Below are 22,670 nucleotides of genomic sequence, written 5' to 3'. Positions count from 1 at the left end.
ACAAGTAGATTTATGTAGGGAGCGGTTCCCTGACCGCGCCCGCTAAGATGGCACCGACATCCGGCTTGCATTGTGGTAAACAAATGTACTATGCATTGCAATACTGCTCTTGGCGCCAGGTGGCGCTATGCTAATTTGGTAATCCCTGCTCCATTAATTCCTGAGGGACAAATCATCCTTCCCCCTTAGAGGGAGATAAATAGAGAGAGCGCTCAGAGCTCCGGGTTCCCGTGTTCTGCATCAAGGTGTTCCTGAATAAAGGTTGCTGAGAAAAATCCGGAGTGTCATGTCTTCCTTGCTGGACGAGGTGGGGCACGACAGACTTATGCATACACAAAAAATTTGAGCTCCTGGTTCCCACCTTTGCTGGAACCAGAGCCCTAGAGATGAACCAGATCCCACACAGTCCACACCCTAGGTGCTGCTCAACTCCCCAAACATACATCTAAAATCACAAGATCAGAGGCTCAAAGACTCACAGGAAGGACAGGCTCCAGTGAAAATGGGAAGCCATATTACCCCAGAGATAGTCAGATGGGGAGAGGCAGGCATAAGAATATAAGCAACAAAACCCAATTAGACTTGGCAGCATCAGAACCCAATTCTCTCATCACAGCACATCCTGGATACCTCAACACACTGATAAACCAAGATTCAGATCTCAGCTCTCATTTCATGAAGATGATAGAGGACTTTAAGATGGAAATAAATACAATTAATTTCCTTAAAGAAACACTGGGGAACACAATCAACCAGGTGAAGGAATTGAACAAAACCATTCAGGATCTAAAAATAAAAATAGAACTATTAAAGAAAACACAAAGGGAGACAGCAATGGAGATGGATAACCTATGAAAGGAGCAAGAGTCACAGATGCCGGTATCACCAACAGAATACAAGAGATAGAAGAGAGAATCTCAGTGGCAGTAGGTAGAATAGAAGACATCAACACAACAGTTAAGAAAAATACCAGAGGCAAAAAGCTCTTATTTCAAAACATTCAAGAAATGCAGGGCACAATGAAAAGAGTGAGTCTAGGAATAATAGGTATAGAAGAAAATGAAGATTCCTGACTCAAAGGGCCAGCAAACATCTACAACAAAATTATAGAAGAAAATTTCCTAACCTAAAAAAAGAAATGCCCATAAACATGCAAGAAGCCTATAGAACACCAAACTAGATATGACCAGAAAAGAAATTCTTCTTGTCATATAACAACTAAAACACCAAATGTACAGAACAAAGAAAGAATATTGAAAGAATTAAGGGAAAAGTAAAGTAACATACAAAGGCAGACCTATTAGGATTATACCAGAATTATCAACAGAGGCTCTAAAAGCTAGAAGATTCTAGACAGATTTCAAACAGATGTTAAGAGAACAAAAATGCCAGCCCAGGCAACTATACCCAGCAAAACTTGCAGTTATCATCGATGGATAAATCAAGTTATTCCAAGATGAAACCAAATTTAAGTGATATATTTTCACAATTTCATCCCTACAGATGATAATAGAATGAAAATCCAACATATGTAGAGAAACTACAACCCAGAAAAAGGAAAAACTTAATATTTTCACAACAAATCCAAAAACAAAAATAAGAGGAAGAAACAATCATTGGTTCTTAATATCAACATCAATGGACTCAATTCCCCTATAAAATGACATAGGTTAACAGACTGGATGTGTAGGTAAGAGGCTGCATTATGCTACATACACAAAACATAACTCCAGGTCACATTACCTCAAAGGAAAAGGGAAAAATTTATAAGCAAATGGTCCTAAGAAACAAGCTGGAATAGAAAAATTTAAATCCAACAAATTAGAATTTCAACCAAATGTTTTAAAAAAAGATGGGGAAAGACACTATACACTCACCAAGGGAAAAATCCACCCATAACTGTCAATTCTGAACATCTACATCCCAAATGCAAGGCCACTCACATTTGTAAGAGAAATTTTAGTACAGCTCAAAGCACACGTTGAACCTCACACAATAATTGTAGTGGATTTCAACTCCCTACTCTCATCAATGGACAGATAACAGAAACAGAAGCTGCACTGAGAAACGTTGAAGCTAAAAGAAATTATGAATGAAATGAGTTTAACTGATATCTACAGAGTATTTCACCCTAAAACAAAAGAATAAACCCTCTTATCAGCACCTCATAGTACTTTCTCAAAAATTGACCAAATATTTGGACAAAAAACAAACCTCAACAAATACAAGTACATTTAATTAATCCAATGCATTCTATTGGACCACTATGGACTAAGGCTGGTCTTCAATTGCAATAAAAAATCTCAGAAAGCCCATATACATGTGGCAGCCAAACAATATATCTACTCAATAATAACTTAGTCAAGAAAGAAATAAAAGACATGTTAGAATTCAATGAAAAATGAAGGAACAGCATACCCAAACTTATGGGACATAATGAAAGCAGTGCTAAGAGGAAAACTTATAGCTCTTATTGCCTTTGTAAAGAAACTGGAGAGATCACACACTAGCAGTTTAACAGCTCATCTGAAAGCTCTAGAACAAAATGAAGCAAATACACACAAGAGGAGTAGATGGCAGGAAATAATCATACTCAGGGCTGCAATTAACCAAGTAGAAACAATAAGAAACACACAAAGAATCAAGAAAACCAGTAGCTGGTTCTTTGAGAAAAATCAACATGACAGATAAACCCTTAGCCAAAGTAATTAGAGGGCACACAAATAGCATCCAAATTTTCAAAATCAGAAATAAAATGGAGACCTTACAACAGAAACTGAGGAAATTAAAATAAAAAAAAAACCACTTCAGATCCTACTTCAAAATCCTGTACTCAACAAAACTTTAAATCCTGAATGAAATGGCTGATTTCCTAGATAGATACAAGGTACCAAAGCTAAATCAGGATCCAATAAACCATCTGAACAGCTCCATAACCCTCAAGGAAATAGAAGCCATCAGTATAAGTCTCCTAACCAAAGAGAAGCCCAGGGCCACATGGTTTTAGTGCAGAAATTTATTAGACCTTCAAAGAAGATATAATAACAATACTCCTTAAACTACTCCATGAAATCAAAACAGGAAGGAACATTCCCCATATTTTTTCTATGAAGCAACAATTACACTGATACCTAAATGACAAAAAGACCCATCAAAGAAAAAAAAAAAAGGCACAGACAAATCTCCCCTATGAATATCAATGCAAAGGATTCTCAGCTGAGGAATATCAAATGGCCATGAATCACCTAAAGAAATATTCAACATGTGTAGTCATCAGGGAAATGAAAATCCAAACAACCCTGAGATTCTAACTTACAACAGTCAGAATGGTTAAGAAAAAAATCTCATGTGACAGCAGATGCTGGTGAAGATGTGGAAAAATGAGGAACAATCCTCCATTGTTGGTAGGATTGCAAGATGGTACATCTATTCTGGAAATCAGTTTGGCAGTTTCTCAGAAAACTGGACATAGTACTACCTAAGGACCCAATTATACCACTACTAGGAATATACCCAAAAGATGTTCCAACATCCAACAAGGCCACATACTCCACTATGTTCATAGCAGTCTTTTTTATAATAGCCAGAAACTAGAAAATATCCAGATGTCCTTCAACAGAGGAATGATACATAAAATGTGGTACATTTACACAACAGAGTACTACACCAAGCCCTGAAAATATTCTTGATGCCAAGAAGTGCATCTGTCCTATATACAATCACAAAATTCAGACACTATTGCAGATGTCAAGAAGTGCATTCTGACAGGAGGCTGATAAAGCTATCTCCTGAGAGGTTCTGACAAAGCCTGACAAATACAGAGGCAGATGCTCCCAGCCAACTCTTGGACTGAGAATGTGTTACCTAACAGAGGAATTAGAGAAAAGACTGAAGGAGCTGAAGGGAATTGCAACTCCATAGGAACAACAATGATATCAACCAATCAGTAACCCCAGAACTCCCAGGGATGAAAGAAATCACCAACCAAAGTGTACATGTAGAGGGATTTAGCCACATATGTAGCAGAGGATGGCCTAAATGAAAAACAAGGGGAGGAGAGGCCCTTGGTCCTGTGAAGACTCAATGCCCCAGTGTAGGGGAATGCCAGGGCACGGAGCTGGAAGTGAGCGGGTGGGTGAGTGAGCATCCTCATAGAGTAAGGGACTCGGGGAGATTGTGGATTGTAGAGGAAAATTGGGAAATGTAATAACATTTGAAATGCAAATAAAAACATCCAATAAAATGAAAAAAATTAAAAAAGAATATTTACTACTTAAAAAAAATAAAGAAATAAAGGACGTTAGACCAGTAAATAAAAAAGAAAAAAATGTTTAACATCTTTAGTCATCAGGGGAATGCAAATGACAATAACCCTGAGATTTCATCTTACACTAGTCAGAATGGCTAAGATTAATGTCACACAGGTGATAGCAGATGTTGGTAAGGATGTGGAGAAAGAACAGCTCTCTATTACTTGTGGGACTGCAAACTGCTAAAACCGCTTAGAAAATCAATCTTGTGATTCCCGAGAAAATTGGAAATATTTCTACCTGAGGTCCCAACTATCTCACTCCTGGGCCTATACCCAACACAACCAAAATATTCCTCAACAAAAGAATGGATACAGAAAATGTGGTGAATATACATAATGGAGTACTACTCAGTCTAAAAACAATGGTTTCATGAAATTTGCAGGCAAATAGAAGCAACTAGAAAATATTGTTCTGAATGAGATAATTCAGTCACAAAAGAGCACACATGGTATGTACTCACTAATAAGTGGACACTAGCTCCAAAACAAACAATTCCCATAATGCAAACCACAGAACATATGTAGAATAGAAGGAAGAAATACCAGGTTGTGGATGCTTCAGTTCTGCATTGAGCAAGGGGAACAGAATGATTGTGGGATGTGGAGGGAGAGGTGAACCAAGGAGGGAGAGAGAAGAAAGAGGAAATAAAGGTGGCAGCAGCTGGATTGGAGGAGATGTGTATGAGGGTCAGGAGACAGAACAGAAAGATGTAGAAGGGAGGAACTGGGGATAGCCACCAGAGGCTCACAGATACCAGGAAAACATGGTGCTCCCAGGACTCAAGTGTGATAACTTTACTTGAGATGTGCAGAGAAGGATCCTGTAGAGACCTACTCTAGCAGATAGGCATGTTCACCGGTTGAGGGATGGGCTCCTGCTGTTCCAAATTTTAAAACCAGAAATTTTCTTGTCTAATGGAAGAACAGGGACAAAAAATGGGAGACTGAAGAAAGGGCCAATCAGGGACCGCCCAACCTGGAGATCCATCACATTTTCAAACAACAAACTCAACTCTGCTGCTATGATCAAGAGGTGATTGCTGATAGGAACATAGTGTGGCAGTTCCTGAGGAAGTCCTACCCACATATGACCCATGTAGGTGTGGATGCTTGGAGGCAACTATCAGACTGAGCTCAGAAAACCTGGTGGTGGAGCTGGTGGAAGGACTGGAAGAGTGGAGGGGTATTGCAACCCCATTGGAAGAACAACATAGGCTGGCTTTACCATGCAGTTCTCCCAGAGTCTAGACCACCAACCAAGAAGTGTACCTAGGAGGATCCAGGCTTTAGATACATATTTGCCAATGGATGGGCTTGCCTTACAGCAATGGAAGGGGAGGCCCTTGGTCCTGGGGAGGATTGATGCCCCAGCATAGCTGGTATGGTGGGGCAGGAGAGTGTGGATGGGAGAAGCACTCTAATACAGACAAAAAGAGGGAGTGCAGATGTGGAAAGGGGGACTGGTGGAGAGGTAACCAGAATTTGGGCTGTCAAAATGAGAAGCAAATGAATGAAATAATTAATAATTAAGAAAAGAACCCAGACTTCTGGCCCAAGGCCAGAGCTGGCCCAGCTTCATCAGGACTTGCAGCCTGCTCTCAGATAGCTTGGCGGCTGGAGGAGCTGCAGAAGCGATCTTACTCCTGAGCCCATGGGTGTGTGCACACTCACTCTACACTGACTATCAGGAAAGAGATTTCCTGGACTCTCAGGGCTTCTAGAGCAGTGCTGCCTGAGAAAAGACACTTCTGGCCCTAGCCCAACCTGGTCCAGTTGCACCAGGACTGGACACTGCCATCATAACTCACAGCCTACCCAGAGAGCTGAACATACAGGAGAAACTGCCCTTTAGAGACCACGGGCCCACAAACTCACAGAAGAGGCAAGCTCCAGTCAGAGAAAATAAGATCAACTAGCATCACCAATAAAAAGATGGCAAGAGGCAAGCACAAGAACCTAAGAGATGGAAACCAAGACAACATAGCAACATCAGAACCCAGTTCTCCCACCACAGCAAATAGTGTATACCCCAACTCACTAGAAAAACAAGATTTAGACTTAAAAATGTCCGTCATGATGATGTTGCAGGTCCTCGAGAAGCACATAAATAACACATGTAAAGAAGTACAGGAAAGCCAGGAGAACACAAGCAAACAACTTGAAGTACTTCAAGAGGAAACACACACACACACACACACACACACACACACACACACACACACACACACACACAAAACACAAAAATCACTTATAGAGCTACAGGAAAGCATAAGCAAACAGGTGGAGACATTGAAAACAGAAGTAGAAATAATGAAGAAATCACAAAAGGAGACAAGTCTGAAGTTGGAAAACCTAGGAAAGATATCAGAAGTCATAGATGCAAGCATCACTAACAGAATAAAACAGATGGAAGAGAGAATCTCAAGGGCAGAAGATTCCATAGAAAACATTTACACAATAGTCAGAGAAAATGCAAAAATCAAAAAGCTTCTAACCCAAAATATCTAGGAAATCCAGGACACAATGAGAAGACCAAACCTAAGGATAATAGGTATAGAAGAGAGAAGACTCCCAACTAAAAATGCTCAGTAAATATCGACAAGAAAATTATAGAAAAAAACTTTCCTAACCTACAGAAAGAGATAATCAAGAACATACGAGAAGCCTACAGAACTCTAAATAGATTATCCCAGAAATGTAATTCTTCCTGACACATAATAGTCAAAACACAGAATGTTCAAAACAAAGAAAAAAATTTAAAAGCAGTAAGAAAAAACAGTTTACAGAGGCAGACTGATCAGAATTACTCTAGACTTCTGAATAGAGACTATGAAAGCTAGAAAATCCTGGGCTGAGGTCATCTAGACCCTATGAAAATACAAATGCCAGCCCCGGTTACTATATCCAGCAAAACCCTCAATTACTATAGATTGAGAAACCAAAGCATTCCACGACAAAAGCAAATTTACACGTTATCTGTCTATAAACCAGCCCTACAAAGGATAATAAATGGAAAGCTGCACAACAAAGAGGGAAACTTCACCCTAGGAAAAGCAAGAAAGTAATCTTACAACAAACCCCAAAGAAGAAAAGCATACAAACAGAATTCTACTTCTAAAAATAAAAATAACAGAAAGCAACAATCACTATTCCTTAATATCTCTTAACATCACTGGACTCAATTCCCCAATAAAAAGATATACTATCAGACTGGATACATAAACAGGACCCAGCATTTTGCTGCATACAGGGAATTCATCTCAGCAACAAGGACAGGCACTTCCTCAGAGTAAAAGTTTGGAAAAAAAAAAAAAAACACTCCAAGAAAATGGTCCTAAAAACCAAGCTGGAGTAGCCATCCTAATATCAAATAAAAAATATTTTTAACCAAATGGCATCAAAAAAGATAAGGAAGGACACTTTTCAATCATCAAAGGAAAAATCTATCAAGATAAATTCTCAATCTTGAACATCTATGCTCCAAATACAAGGGCACGCACATTCATAAAAGAAACTACTAAAGCTCAAAACATGTATTGTACCACACACAATAATAGTGGGAAACTTCAAAACCACACTCTCATCAATGGACAGATCATGGAAGCAGAAACTGAAGAGAGACACAGTGAAACTAACAGAAGTTATGAACTAAATGGATTTAATAGACATCTATAGAATATTTCATCCTAAAAGACAATATACTTTCTTCTCAGCACCTCATGGTACCTTTTTCAAAATTGACCATATAGTTGCTCACAAAACAGGCTTTAGGACATAAAAGAACATTGGAATAATCTCATGTATCGTATCAGATCACTATGGACTAAGGTTGGTCTTCAACAACAACAACAACAACAACAACAACAACAACAACAACAACAACAATAGGATCAAGGACAGCAAAAAGCCACATACACATGAAAGCTGACCAATGCTCTAGTCAATGATAACTTGGTCAAGGAAGAAATAAAGAAAGAAATCACGGACTTTTTATAATTTAATGAAAATGAAATCACAACATACCCAAACTTATGGGATACAATGAAAGCAGTGCTAAGAAGAAAACTCAAAGTGCTGAGTGTCTCCAAAACGAAACTGGAGAAAGCATACACGAACAGCTTGAGAGCACACCTGAAAGCTCTAGAACAAAAAAGAATCAAATACACCCAAGAAAAGTAGAAAGTAGGAAAAAATCAAACTCAAAGCTGGAAATTAACCACGTGGAAACAAAGAGAACTATTAAAAGAATCAACAAAACCAGTGGCTTGTTCTTTGAGAAAATCAATAAGATTGATAAACTCTTCACCAGACTAACTAGAGGGCACAGAAAGAGTATGCAAATTAACAAAATCAGAAAAGAAGCGGGAGACATAACAACAGAAGGTGAAGAAATTCAAGAAGTCATCATATCCTACTACAAGAGCCTACATTCAACAAAACTCGAAAATTTAGAGGATATGGGCAATTTTCTAGACAGATACTAGGTATCAAAATCAAATCAGGATTAGATAAACCATCTAAACAGCCCATAAAAAAAGACAGTGTCTTCAAACAATGGTGCTTGTTCAACTGTCAGCATGCAGAAGAATGCAAATCAATCCATTTTTATCTCCTTGATCAAAGCTCAAATCCAAGTGGATCAAAGACCTCCACACAAAACTAGGTACAGTGAAACTAATAGAACAGAAAGTGGTGAAGAGCTTAGAACACATAGGTACAGGGAAAATTTTCCTGAACAGAACACCAGTGGTTTATGCTCTAACTAAGATCAAGAATCAACAAGTGGGACCTCATGAAATTGCAAATATTCTGTAAGGCAAAGAACAGTGTCTAAAGACAAAATGGCAACCAACAGATTGAGCAAAGATCTTTATCAGTTTTACATCTGATGGAGGGCCAGTGTCCAATATATACAAAGAACTCAAGAAACTAGACTCCGGAGAATCAAACAATCCTATCAAAATGGGGTACAGAAATAAACAAAGAATTCTCAACTGAGGATTAGTGAATGGTTGAGAAGCACCTAAAGAAATGCTCAACATCCCTAGTAGTCAGGAAAATGCAAATCAAAACGACCCTAAGATTCCACCAAACACCAATTAGAATGGCTAAGATCAAAAACTCAGGTGACAGCAATGATGTGGAACATGCGGAGAAATACAAACACTCCTTCACTGTTGGTGGGATTGTAAGTTGGTATGTTCACTTTGTAAATTAGTCTGGTGGTTCCTCAGAAAATTGAACATAGTACTACCTGAGGACCCAGCTATACCACTTTTTGGTATATACCCAAAAGAAGTTCCAACATCTAACAAGGACACATGCTCCACCATTTTCTTAGCAGCCTTATTTATAATAGCCAGAAGCTGGAAACAACCCAGATGTCCTTCAACAGAGGAATGAATGCAGAAATTATGGCACATTTGCCCAATGAAGCACTGCTCAGCTATTAGAAACAATGATTTCATGAAATTCCTAGGCAAATGGATGGAACTTGAAGCTATCATCCAGAGTGAGATAACCCTGTCACAGAAAAACACTCATGATATGTATTCAATGATAAGCAGATACTACCCCAAAATCTCCCAATACCCAAGAAATAATTCACAGAACTTATGAAGCTTAAGAAAAAAAAAGGCCAGAAGGTGGATGCCTAAGTCCTTCTAACATAAGAGAACCAAACACTCATGGGAGAAAATAAAGAGACATATAGAGAAGCAGGGATTAAAAAAAAAGATCATCCAGAGACTGCCCCAGCTGGGGATTTATCCCATATGCAGCCACTAATCCCAAGCACTATTGCTGATGTGAAGAAGTGCTTATTGGCAGGAGCCTGATATGGATGTCTCTTCAGAGGCTCTGCCAGAGTCATACGGATACAGAGGAAGATTCTTGCAGCTAACCATCGGAGTGAATATAGAAACCCCAATGAAGGATCTAGAGATATGACTGAAGTTAGCTGAAAGGTTAACCCCATGGATAGAACAAAATTATCAACTAACCAAACCCACCACAGCTCTCAGATACTAAAACACCAGCATGGAGAGACCCATGGTCCCAGGTTCATATTTAGCAGAGGATATTATTCTCTGGATCAATGGCAGGAGAGGCCTTTGGTCCAGCAAAGGCAAGTTTTCCCAGTGTAGGGGAATGCTAAGGCACTGAGCTGGCAGAGAGTGCTTGGGAGAGGGAGCACCTTCATGGTGGTAATGGGAGGGGGGAAGGGGAATAGAATTCAGGGAAAAGTGATAACATCTGAAATGTGAATACAGATAATATCCAATAAAAAGGAAAGACAGAAATGTAAATAAATTATATATAATTAAAATAAAAATAATAAAAATTTACAACAAAAAACAACACAAACAAAACAAAACAGTCTTCCTGTGTGGGTAGCTGGTGCCACCTTACTTGAATGGGTATTTGGAAATCTGCTTTTACTAAAACTTAAAATATTAAACATAGGTTAACAGTGATTTGGATTAAGTCTTTGAGCAATTCAGTAAAGATATGTGAATAAGTTATAAGATGTGATAGTGGGATGCTAACCCCAGAGGCTCGCACTGCCCCAGAAACAACTCACAGACTGTATGAAGTCCAAGAAATAAAGAAAACAAAATAAAACAAAACAAAAATCTTTATACAACAAGAAAACTTTGACTATTTCCATGTTACATTTTGTTTTACATGTACTTTATGCTCATTGTAACTATTAAGTTTTCAATGCATACTATCAAACCTTTAAAAATATCAAGTACTGACTAAAAAATATATTCATACAGTTTTATGTAAAAATTATTTTTAAATCTGAAAAAAATTACTGACAAAAATGTATTATATAATTTTATGCAAAAATGCTTAAAATCTGTACATTTAGCTTTGTTTTGTAAAATAAAGTTGTTAAAAAATAAAATAATCCAACATTAAAAAAAATAAAAATAGCTCTAAAAAAAAAAAGATGTGATGTCTGTTCAAGTAGATATAGGTGCAGCTACTGAGTGCTAGAACAAACCTTCTGTAGAGGCAAAACAGTCTCACTTATGGCCCTCAGAAAACTGTGAAAGGCTCACAAAGTTCTGTACTTAGACCTTGAGTGGAAAAGCTTGGTGTCACAGTAATAATGGGAGTGTTAAGTAGGAGTAGTACACAGAACTTATAGTCCTCAGGTGGCCGGTATGAAGTTATGGCAGCAAAATGTGGGGGCTGGATTGATACAAGATTTTTCTGCAGTCCCTTGGAACACACCAAATAACTGTTAAAATGATGTCACTGAGAAATATAACAATAACTTTAAGGAGTGTTCCGTTAGTCTATTAATTTGGTTGCTTATAAAGTGTAAAATGTATGGGTAAAATTTTTGAGTCCTGGTACAAATACATTTTCATATTTCATTTAATGTGAACTTGATGCCCAAGGCAGAAAATATAATTCAGGTACATATGAGTTTATAAGGCATTTTCTAAATGCATAAATACATAGAATGATAAGAGAGATGAGTCTGTATACCCATTGATTCATGAGAGAAGTATTTGATAAACTTTAAATAGCGTACAATAAGAAATTCCTTAATGGAGTTTATGAAATATGAGTGCCATTAAGAAAGTCAAATATAAACTAACCATAGCTCCCTGGGACTAAACCAAAGAATACACATGGATGGACCTATGGCTCCAGCTGCATATGTAGCAGAGAATTGCCTTGTTGGGCATCAACGGGAGGAGAAACCTTGGTCCTGCCAATGCTCAATGCCCCCGTGTAAGTGAATGTCATGGCAGGGAGGCGGGAGGGAGTGGGAGGGTGGGAGAACACCCTCAGAGAAGAAGGGTAAGAGGGATGGGATGGGGTTTTAAGGAGGTGAAACTGGGAAAGGGGATAACACTTAAAATATAAATAAATATATCCAATAAAACAATGGAAAAATCAGGTATATCAGCTATTTCTGAATATCACTCTGGACCTGGAACTTTTGATTCACAATTATGAAAGAGAAAAGGCACATAAAGCAGAAACCAAAAAGACTGTGTTTGTCTGTCCTTCCAACTTGGGCAATGCCTGCTATTTTTATTAGTATGATACACTTGCAACTGACTTGGGACATGTGAGAACTAAAGACAGAGACTGAAGACCAGGAGAGAAACTTTAAGAATGTTAGTGTTCTCATAAATTTGTAGAGCACCAGCATGCTACTAGAGTGTTTTGTTTCTGACACTACATTAACCAATAAATTGAGAGTGTTTGATCATCCAAATGTCAGCCTTCTTTTGGAAATAATATGAGAAGACTAAAAAAAAAAAAAAAAAGAAAAATTGGAAGAAAAGGTAAAGTGTATTAAATGTCTTTGAGTAATTGTAATCAGAAGAAAAAAATCACAATGTTTGCTTGACACCTTCTTGCTGTTCCAAACATTATACAATTTCTACACAGGCATATGTATGTGTAACACTATTATGTACACTCAAAAATTCTTACTTCCTTTACATCTGGAAAAATTCAAAAGCAAAAGAGAGTATATGCAATGTAGACACAAGGGGGAAAGATCCAGTTAAATATTCTTGTATAAATCCTCTCTGAAGTGTAACAATAGGACTCTGCTTGTCATAAACAGGTCTGTTCAAATATTGAGACAGAGTCTGGAGAGATGGCCAGCTTTTAAGGGAATGTGCTACCCTTTCAGAAGACCCAAGATTGGTTCCCAGCATTTGAATCAGATGGTTCAAAATAACCTGTAAGTTTATCTTTAGCATATCCAATGCTCTCTCCAACTTCACAGAGAGTCTTGCATTTACATATGTAAAGATATATATCTATATATCTATATCTATATCTATATATATATATAAGCTTGAAATAGAAATAAATATTTTTAAAGAGAAGAGGGTTTTTACATTCTGAATTTCTTAGACATCTATCTTCTCTTAGTCTAAGACTTTACTTCCATAGGCATTATTCCTTTGAAATTGAATTTCATTATATTTTATGTGTGTGTGTGTGTGTGTGTTTGCGCGTGTGCTTTCATGAGATAATGCCTTTTCTTACTAAGTAGAAGACAAAGTAGCACACACACATATATGAATATAAATAAGCATATCAAAATAAGTGAAGAAATACTTTTCTCAGAAATTGGTTAACAAAGCACTTCTATGCTCAGTTAAGGCCGTTCAAACTTCAAATGTTTAAGAATCTGCCTATAACCCATTAGTTTGCTGAATACTCTCATCATTGCTATTTTCATTTCCTGATTCCTCAATGTATAGATCACTGGGTTTAGAAAGGGGGTGACAATTGCATCAAATATGGCCAGAAACTTATCCAGGTGTGTGTAAGAAGAAGGACATGTATAGAAAAACATCACAGGACCAAAGAATAACACCACCACAGTAACATGAGCTGAAAGTGTAGACAGAGCCTTGGAAGAACCACTTGAAGAGTGTTTCTGAACAGTAAATATGATGACAATATAGGAAATGATCAGTATGAAGAAGGAGCCCACAGACATGAATCCACTGTTGACTGAGACCAGTAATTCCAGGTTGTATGTATCTGTGCAAGCAAGTTTGATGAACCGGGGAAAGTCACAGTAGAAGCTGTCCAACACATTTGGTCCACAGAATGGTAAATTTACTACAAAAGCCAACTGAACCAGAGAATGTATAAAGCCAACCACCCAGGAGGCCACTGAAAACAAGATGCACATCCTTGGGCTCATAATGGTCAGGTAATAAAGAGGTTTACATATGGCCACATATCTGTCAAAGGCCATGGCTATGAGTAAAACCATCTCCACACCACCAATAACATGGATGAAAAAGATCTGAGTGACACAACCTCTAAAAGAGATGACTTTATGCTTTCTAAAGAGATCGTAAATCATCTTGGGGGAAGTAACAGAAGAAATACCCAAGTCAATAAAAGAGAGGTTAGCTAGCAGAAAGTACATAGGAGAGTGTAAGTGAGAGTCTGAAACCACAATAAAAACGATTAATGAGTTCCCCATCATGCTTGCCATATAAAATATAGAAGAGAATACAAAAAGAAATAGTTGGATATTCCAAGAGTTGGTGAGTCCCAGGAACACAAACTCTGACACCACGGACTGATTTATGCCTTCCATCGGCTTTGTGGGCAGTGTTACCTGAAAGAGGAAATGTGAGAAGTTTCAATTGTGTTAGTAGTATAGGAGAATCTCCAAATTATGAAAGCCTATTTTTGCTTTAACGTCATATCTATCAAAGAGTCAAACATAGATATAGTTAGCGCTTAACATAAGCAATCACAAGATGGTTACAGAAAAAACCATACTGAACTAGGACTTCACACATACAAAAAGATATTTATAAACATAAAATAAAAAAAGATGACAAGGTTGAGTGTCTCTGAAGAGATGATATCAGGGGCTATAAAGATGGTTCAGCTGTTAAGAGCACTTGCTATCTTCCATTGGACCCAGGTTTGGTTGCCAGCATGCATGTTGATCAGTTTACAGCTACCTATAATTCCAAGTCCAGAGGGTTTAATACTTTTGACTGGCCTCCACAGGCACCTGTCTACACATGGAATATATGTACAAATACACATAAAAATTTTTAGAAATAAATTTCTTACAGGGACCAGTTGGAGTGCCTCCTCAGGGGCTCTGCCAGAGTCATGCAGCTGCGCATGCCTGCAGCTAACCATCAGACTGAGCACAGGGACCCCAGTGAGGGTGCTGGAGTGGGGAATGAAAGAGATGAAGGGGGTTTCGGTCTCTTGGGAAGAACAACATTGTCGACCAACCAAATCCTCCAGAGCTCCCGTGGTCTAAAACACCAACCATTGAGCACACATTGAGAGGCCCAAGGCTCTAGTTGCATATGTAGAAGAGAACAGCAGTGTCTGGCATCAGTGTGAAAGAGGCCTTTGTTCCATCAAGGGAATCTTCTCCCAATGTAGGGGAAGACAAGGCACTGAGGTGGACAGTGCAATTGGGAGCTAGTGCACCTTCTTGAAGACAAGTAGAAGGGGAGGGGAGATGTGAGCGGGGTGGGCGAAGGGGATAACATTTTAAACACAGAGGGCATCTAATAAAAAAATTAAAAAAGAAAACAAACAAACAAAAGAAATTGATTTCCTAATAAAGGACATTATAAACTGTTGGTTAGAATATGAATTATTACATTCATTACAAAATAATGGAGTGTTATCAGTTTTTTTAAGTACAGACTAAATTTATAGCACAATGAATTTTTATTTGTCTACCATATATAAAACCATGAGCTTAATTGTCAATATTGCAATACAAAAAAGTGCACAGATTGAAGAGGAGAAGAGTAAAGCAGAAAGGAGAGTACAGAAGAAGAGACAAGAAGAGAGGAGTGGGAGAGGGAAGGGGAAAAACAAGGAGATAGGAGAAAGGGAAGGGGAAAAAGAGGAGGGGAGGGGAGAGGAAAGGAGAAAGAAAAGGAGAAAGAGAGAAAAAAGGATACGATGGGAGAGAAGAGAAGGGGAAAGAATGAGAGAGGAGAGAAGAGGACAGGAGAAGAGAGGGAAAGGAAGAGAGGAGGGGATATGGGCGAGGAAAATGAAGGGAGGAGAGGGAGAAGAATAAGGGATGAGAGGGGAAAGGAGGGTAAAGAAGGGGAGAGAAGAGGAGAAGAGAAGAGATACAGAAGATTAAAGAACTCTCATACGATAGAGATATTCTCACCTATAGGGTATGTATTTAGGAGAAATGTCATTATCAAGTAAAATTTATGTTTATTTTATTATTATTGTAGCAATGTCCATAAAATCATATGTGAATAATCTGTCTTTTTTTGATAGATGCATATAGAATGTATTTACACACCATTATTCCCAACTATTCTTCACCTTTCAAAGAAAAAGATCTATATTCTGTAATGAAATGAACAAACCTGGAAGCCATCATGGTGAGTGAAAACCAAGTCATGGATACTCAGTTATAAATCAATCTCAATGGAAATGAAACCTAAAGAAGCCAGGGGGAGAAAGTAGAAACATCTTTACATCCAGAAGTGGTAGATGTTCCAGGAACAGACACAACAGAGAGTTCATAGGATGCACACATGAACTCACATAGACTATCATATCATGAATACGTTCAAACCAGAAAAATTCCCAGCACTGAGAAGAAGAAATAGGCACAAGATACTGCACCTTATTAAGAAGCTATTTTAAATTCATATTTGATGGGAGGGGCTTAGTTTTCTCCAATGGAATGACATTTGTGAAATCAGCCACACTTCAATGTATGTGCTCAGAAGTCTGCCAACACAAATTTCACTCATATTTTTGTGTTCTGCGCTTGTTTGTTGTTTGGTTTATTGTTGTTTGTTTAGTTTGGTTTGGTTTTCTTTGTTTTGTTCTAGTATTTTTGTCTCTTGTGTTTGTTTGATTTTCTTTTCTTTTCTTTTTTTAGAGAAAGGGAGAGAATACTAAGTTGTGTAAGTAGTATATTGTGGACTATCTGGGAATAATTGTGGGGAGGAAGAATTATGATCAAAATATAGAGTATAAAAATATTAAGTAAATAAATACCAAAAGAAGCTATACTCATTGAAAAATAAAAATAGGATGAGGCATCATAAGCATGTTATGTGGGGAAAGGGAATGTATTTGCCAAAAAAGAAAAATAGTAATTTAACCGAAGTGAGAATTACATAGAGATTTTGCACAGCATGGTGACTGTGGTTAAAATTAGTACTATGTTATAAATGTGAATATTGCTAAGTCTATTTTCAATGTTCTTATCATGAATAAGTATGTCAGGTGAATGTTAGTTTCCTTTTGGCAAACAATAATGTTCACATGTATTTAAACATCTCATTAACACCATAAACATGTCCATAAATTTGATAATTAAGCTTATATAAACGTTGGAAGTGCTTTTATGCTCATACTTTCAGATTGTGATCACAGACAGAAGATAGTAGCAGTCGTGGTGCAATGTCATGCTTCATGTATATTTCTAAATTTAATAACCTTCACAATTTTCAATTTAACGAAAAGGTATTTCGTATGTGATAGATCAGTTAAGATGAAAAGTATTAATTAAAACATAAATTCTTTCAGTTTTATTTAAACAAAGACTAATATATAATAATATATAATATGGTTCTATTAAAACAAAATGTTTATGTTTTGCAATACTGTATCCATGCTGAAATTACAGAGCTTATTCTAATATATAAGCTCTTACTTCATTTATCTCAAAAAAGTTCAATTTCAAGTTTTATCAAACATCTTCCTTTACATCCTTTATATCATCAGCATGTTTTAATGCTTTAGTTGAGTTAACTAGATTTAAAATTCACGGTCCAAATATAGGTGTATTCATATATATTTCTTTTTGCTGAAACAGTGAAAACAGGGTCTACAGGGAAGGCTAAGTCGATGATATGTAAGATACCAGTGTGAAGCTTGTTAGGTACACAAATTGTAAGTAGTGAGAAATGTCTCTAGCAGACTGACGTTACAGTAAAACTCAAATATCAAAATTTACATTTTTTCCAGGCCATCAGTACATGCATCCTGGAGATGAATGTAATTACTATATTCCACATGATCCAGATGTTTAAACCACCCAAAGATAGAATCATATGACTGCATTTTGTCCATAATTCTATGAAAAGATTTGTCATATTATACTGTAGTTTTAGTTTTATTTAGAGAAGAAACAGCATAGAAGACAACATTTAGGTTTTGGATTCAAGACCCATGATTAAGCTCATGGTTCAGCCAGGGACTTTCTCCTATCAGAGATACTATAACCCCTGACATAATATTTTAATTCTCTATTAAACAAATTAAAACCTTCATTTCAGTTAACTTAGAGAAATTAAAATATCAGAATCATGTATCCAACAAAGATTGGTCAGAATAAGAGTGGATAGCCATAGACAAAATTATGTCCTTAATAGAGAGGTGCTCCATTGTGAATACTCAACAAATGCTAATAATATCAATGCTTTTCTTCCTTTCTCTTGCTCACAATAGTGAGAAACTCATGAGATAAATTACTCCAAACATTAATAAATATGAATAGAGAGAGAGGATATCACACTGCCATGTCTAAAGTATGTTTTAAACTGTACTATCTGCCATTCAGTACCACATTATATTAGTCACATCACTTTAGTGACCAAATAATGAAATTTCAAATGCAAACAGCAGAGCTGCTCTCACAGAACACTGTATTTATGTTAAGTTCTCAATACAAGTTTAATTTATTGATTAATTTCTCAATAAGACAATAGGCCCTATAGGGTTCAACATCCTCAGCCATCAGGGAAATCAGAATTAAAACTACTTTGAAATTCTACCATAAACCTATCAGAATGGCTAAGATAAAAAACACAGGTGACATCTCATGCTAGTGAGGATGTGGAGCAAGAGCACTCCTTTGGTGCTGGTTGGAGTGAAAACCTGTACAACTACTCTAGAGATTACTGTAGTGGTTCCTCAGAAAGTTGGGAATCCACCTACTTCAAGATCCTGCAATACCACTTGTGGGCATACATCCAAAGGATTTTCTGTCTTTCAGAAAGACACTTGTCTAAGTTCATTGTGGCTTTATTTATAATAGCCCAAACTGGAAACAAACTCGATGTGCCTCATCAAAAGAATGGGCAAAAAGTTTGTTACATTTGCACAATGAAGCATTACTAGCTGTTAAAAAACAATGACATCATGAAATTCAGAGGCAAATGGACGGACCTTGAAAAGATCATTTTGAATGAGGTAACCCAGACCCAGAAAGACAAACATGGTACTCACTTATAAATAGATCTTAGTTCTTAAGTAAAGGCTAAACATGCTACAATCTGCAGACACAGAGAGGTAAAATAAGAGCTCAAAGAAGGGATGCATAGATCTCCCTGGGAAGGAGAAAAAGAATAGATTTTGCCAATAAACTGTGTTAAAATGGGAATGGGAAGAAGAAACAGGAACGATCAGACAAGAGTGGAGTGTGAGAGAAACTGACGGAGATGACTGGAATTGGGGTGGGGTCGCTTGAAAGTGATGTAGAAACCTAGTGCAGAGGAAACTATGGATTCTACAAGGGTAAACCTAGTGAGGTCTAGTAATAGAGGATATGGAGCCTACACTGGTCATGTACTATAATCAGACAAGACTTCCAATGGAGGAACTGGGACATCAATCCAGCCACCAAACTTAGGACCTACAATTTGTCCTACCTGCACGAAGTCTGTGGCAGTGGTGGCTTAGAACTTGAAAGAGTGACCAATTCATGACGAGTCCAACTTGATGCCCATTCTTCAAGTTGAGGGAGCCCACACCTCACACTGCCTGGACAGTGCAGAATCAGAGGCAGCACCATCCTGTGACATGGGATAAAATCAAACATGACTTACAAAAAAAGTCAATGAAATCATGCCTCGTGATATTCTACTATATTCATAGATCCATGCCTAGCCCAATTGTCATGAAAGGAGCATTATACAACAATGAATGTGAGCACTTCCAGAAACTCACAGCCTAACAACCAATAAAGTCAGAGGAACCCTACAGAAGAGTCAGAAGAATTGTAGGGCCAGAGGGGCCCTGGATAACACAAGAATAGGGACCACAAAATTGACCAGGTGGGGATCATAGGAGCTCACAGTCAATGAAATAACAAACATGAACCTTATATGGGTTTGTGCTAAGCTCTCTGCACATACCTCATGGTGATCTGTTGTGGTGTGCTTGTGGAACGCCCACAAGTAGTGGCTGTCTCTGACTCTTTTGCCTGTGCTCAGAAACCTTTTCTTCCTACTGAGTTGCCACTTCCAGGCAAGATATCATGTATGAGGGTTTGAGCCCATTCCTATCCTATTAAGCCACATTCAGTAGATATCCCTGGAAGGGAAACAGAGGAGGAATCAATATGGTTGATCGGGGAGAGAGTGAGATGGGGGGGAGGGATTGGAAGGAGCAGAGAAAAGAGAATGTAAACAGAATGTAATGTATGCAAAAAATTTAAATTTAAAAAAGAATAAGAAAGAATATGAGAAACAATTTTAGTTGTTAAAAGGTAATTAAATATACATGATTGTGTAATATGAAAAGATAGCTGAAGGGATTGCATAAACTAATGAATGTAAGAATTAAATGAATTGTGACATTTGCTTTTAACCTTTCTTTCTCCTTAAGCGTGATCTAAGCATGCTTTCTTGGGTTCTTTACTCTTTAAATATCTTCTAGTCACCACATGCCTGACCTCAACGCTGGCTTGATTCAAGCAGTCCCCCTCCCTTTCCTTCTCCCTTTTCTTCTCCTTCTCTCCCATATCCCATGATGCTGAGATTTACACCATATCTTCCCTGGGGGTATTTTTCTTCTAAACTTCAATAAAATTATTCTCAAATTTCAAAAAAGTAAAAATAAAATAAACAAACTATTAATAATATAATAATAATATAAGCAAAATCCAAAGGGTTATGAAACTTGAAAAGTTGCTATATAATTGGGAAGAAAAATGATAAAGTTTACAAAAACTAGGCGTAATACATTTGTGAATTAGGACTGTATCACCCTTAGTTGAGTTTGTCTGTATTAGCATTTTGCAGATTGATTCAAGGCTGTTCTTAAACCCAAAGAATTTAAACCCGTCTAGTTTAAGAACATTTCCACATTTTAAGTGGCCCTGAATTTTTTTTCAAATAAATATTTATGTAGAAGTTGCCTCACACCCCTTCCAGATCAGATTCCTGTTCAAAATCAAATGAATACAAAAATTGCATCTATAATGGCAGATAAAAACAACAAGTAATTTAAACTGTTTTTTAATTACTGTTTTGTTTTGAAATTTATATTTGACATTCTATCAGAACATCTGTTTTCAGAAGTAGAACTTTTGGTCACATGTTAAAATTTACTTCTCATCTGGTATTTATCATACTCTTCTAATAAAAAATTTCTAAAACTTTGCTTCTATTTTACAGAATACTTGCTAAATATTTTACAGAAGGTAAATAGTTCATATTCACCTATTTTTAAATGTGAAGAGAAAAATATAAAATTTACCTTTTTATTTATATGTATTATACTTTCATTAGTTATCAGTTAGTAGGTTATTAGATCATTTAACTGATCTATCATCAGAGAGCATAGAATACTTAATTATGACACAAATTTAGAGGAAAATAATATGAAGTTTTTGAATTCTCAAGGTCATTTCTCAAAGTTCTGGCTCAAGGACGGTCAGATACCTGGCCTTTTCCAATAATACAACTGATGTTCAATGACTATACTTCTGTGCTATTTAATTACTTTTTATGATTGTTCTCTGTTTTACTCTAGGCTTCTGCAAACACTTTAGGATGTGACTCTGGTCCATAGCAGTTTCAAGCAGAAACTCACATCTAACAATAAGCTAGGCAAGCTTATTATTATCACTACTTGTTTATTTACCTGAATGAGAACAAGAGCATGTTGGCAGAGTCAGGTTTCTCTGTGTTCTCTCATATAAAGTGCCGCATGGAATCTTCCATTAGGGAGAGAAAAAGTTAATTATATACACACCGAGAGGCCACTAACCACGAAGTGCTGTAAAAACATGGTAGTTTAGAAGGATCTCATGGATATAGGATTCTTGTCTCTGGAGACTTACTTACTTGTTTTGGCCAAGGTGACCAAAATTTTACAACTCATGGTAAAGTAATTAGTAGAAAGATGTTAAAAAAACTAGGGTTGTTTTGGTATTATTATCCTACATAGATATAGAAGTTAAACAATTATGGCTGCGAATCATGATGTATGCCTTTAATCTCAACATTGAGAAGACAAGCATGTAGTCCTCTGTGACTTTGAGGGCAGCCTCATCTACATACTGAGTTCTAGAATATCCAGGGCTACATAGTGAGATGCTGTTTTAAATTTTTTAAAAAAATTAATCATTGCTATTAATCCTTAAGTACCTCAATTTTAATTTTAAATATTATCTCAAACTATCATTCCATATTTAAATGAAACTAATATGCTAATTATAGTGTAGTTTTGTAAGTAGAATATAAATCTAGGTCAACTTGGATAGTAAAAATGTTTTATATTTACAAATGTAATAATGAGTTGTTATTCATCTAATAAAGATAAAAGTTATAAAATTCAGGTAAATCAATGAAACTTGAAATACCTTATTCTAAGATAACCCTGAACCAGAAAAATAAAGGTTACATGTTTTCTGTCATTTGCAAATGTTAGCTTTGAATCTCGAAATGTATATTTGTTTATTTCATTTGAAATACCCATAGAGGTTAAGAAATTGGTGATGGGTTTTCTGGATTGGTTTTTTGTGGAGGGAAACACAAAAATCAATATCATAAAATTTTTTTAGTTTCACCCACTTTATGCACAAAAT

The 22,670-nt window shown here is 36.9% G+C and overlaps 1 protein-coding gene across 1 annotated transcript in view; it reads right to left on the bottom strand.

Moving 5' to 3' along the window:
- Nucleotides 1–14,423, bottom strand: part of LOC308431924 (olfactory receptor 4F3/4F16/4F29-like) — a gene marked incomplete at both ends in the record, with an annotated part of 138,684 nt that extends 124,261 nt beyond the window's left edge. Inside the window, one exon of the mRNA XM_080931523.1 lies at nt 14,210–14,423. Within this exon, the coding sequence (XP_080787649.1) occupies nt 14,210–14,423 (214 nt within the window). The remainder of the gene's footprint in view (nt 1–14,209) is intronic.
- Between the last annotated feature and the right edge of the window lie 8,247 nt (nt 14,424–22,670).

This window comes from Micromys minutus (assembly GCF_963924665.1).
Source record: "Micromys minutus genome assembly, chromosome: 17".
In the NCBI taxonomy this organism is placed as follows: domain Eukaryota; kingdom Metazoa; phylum Chordata; class Mammalia; order Rodentia; family Muridae; genus Micromys; species Micromys minutus.
This window is presented reverse-complemented; position numbering and strand designations above follow the sequence as displayed.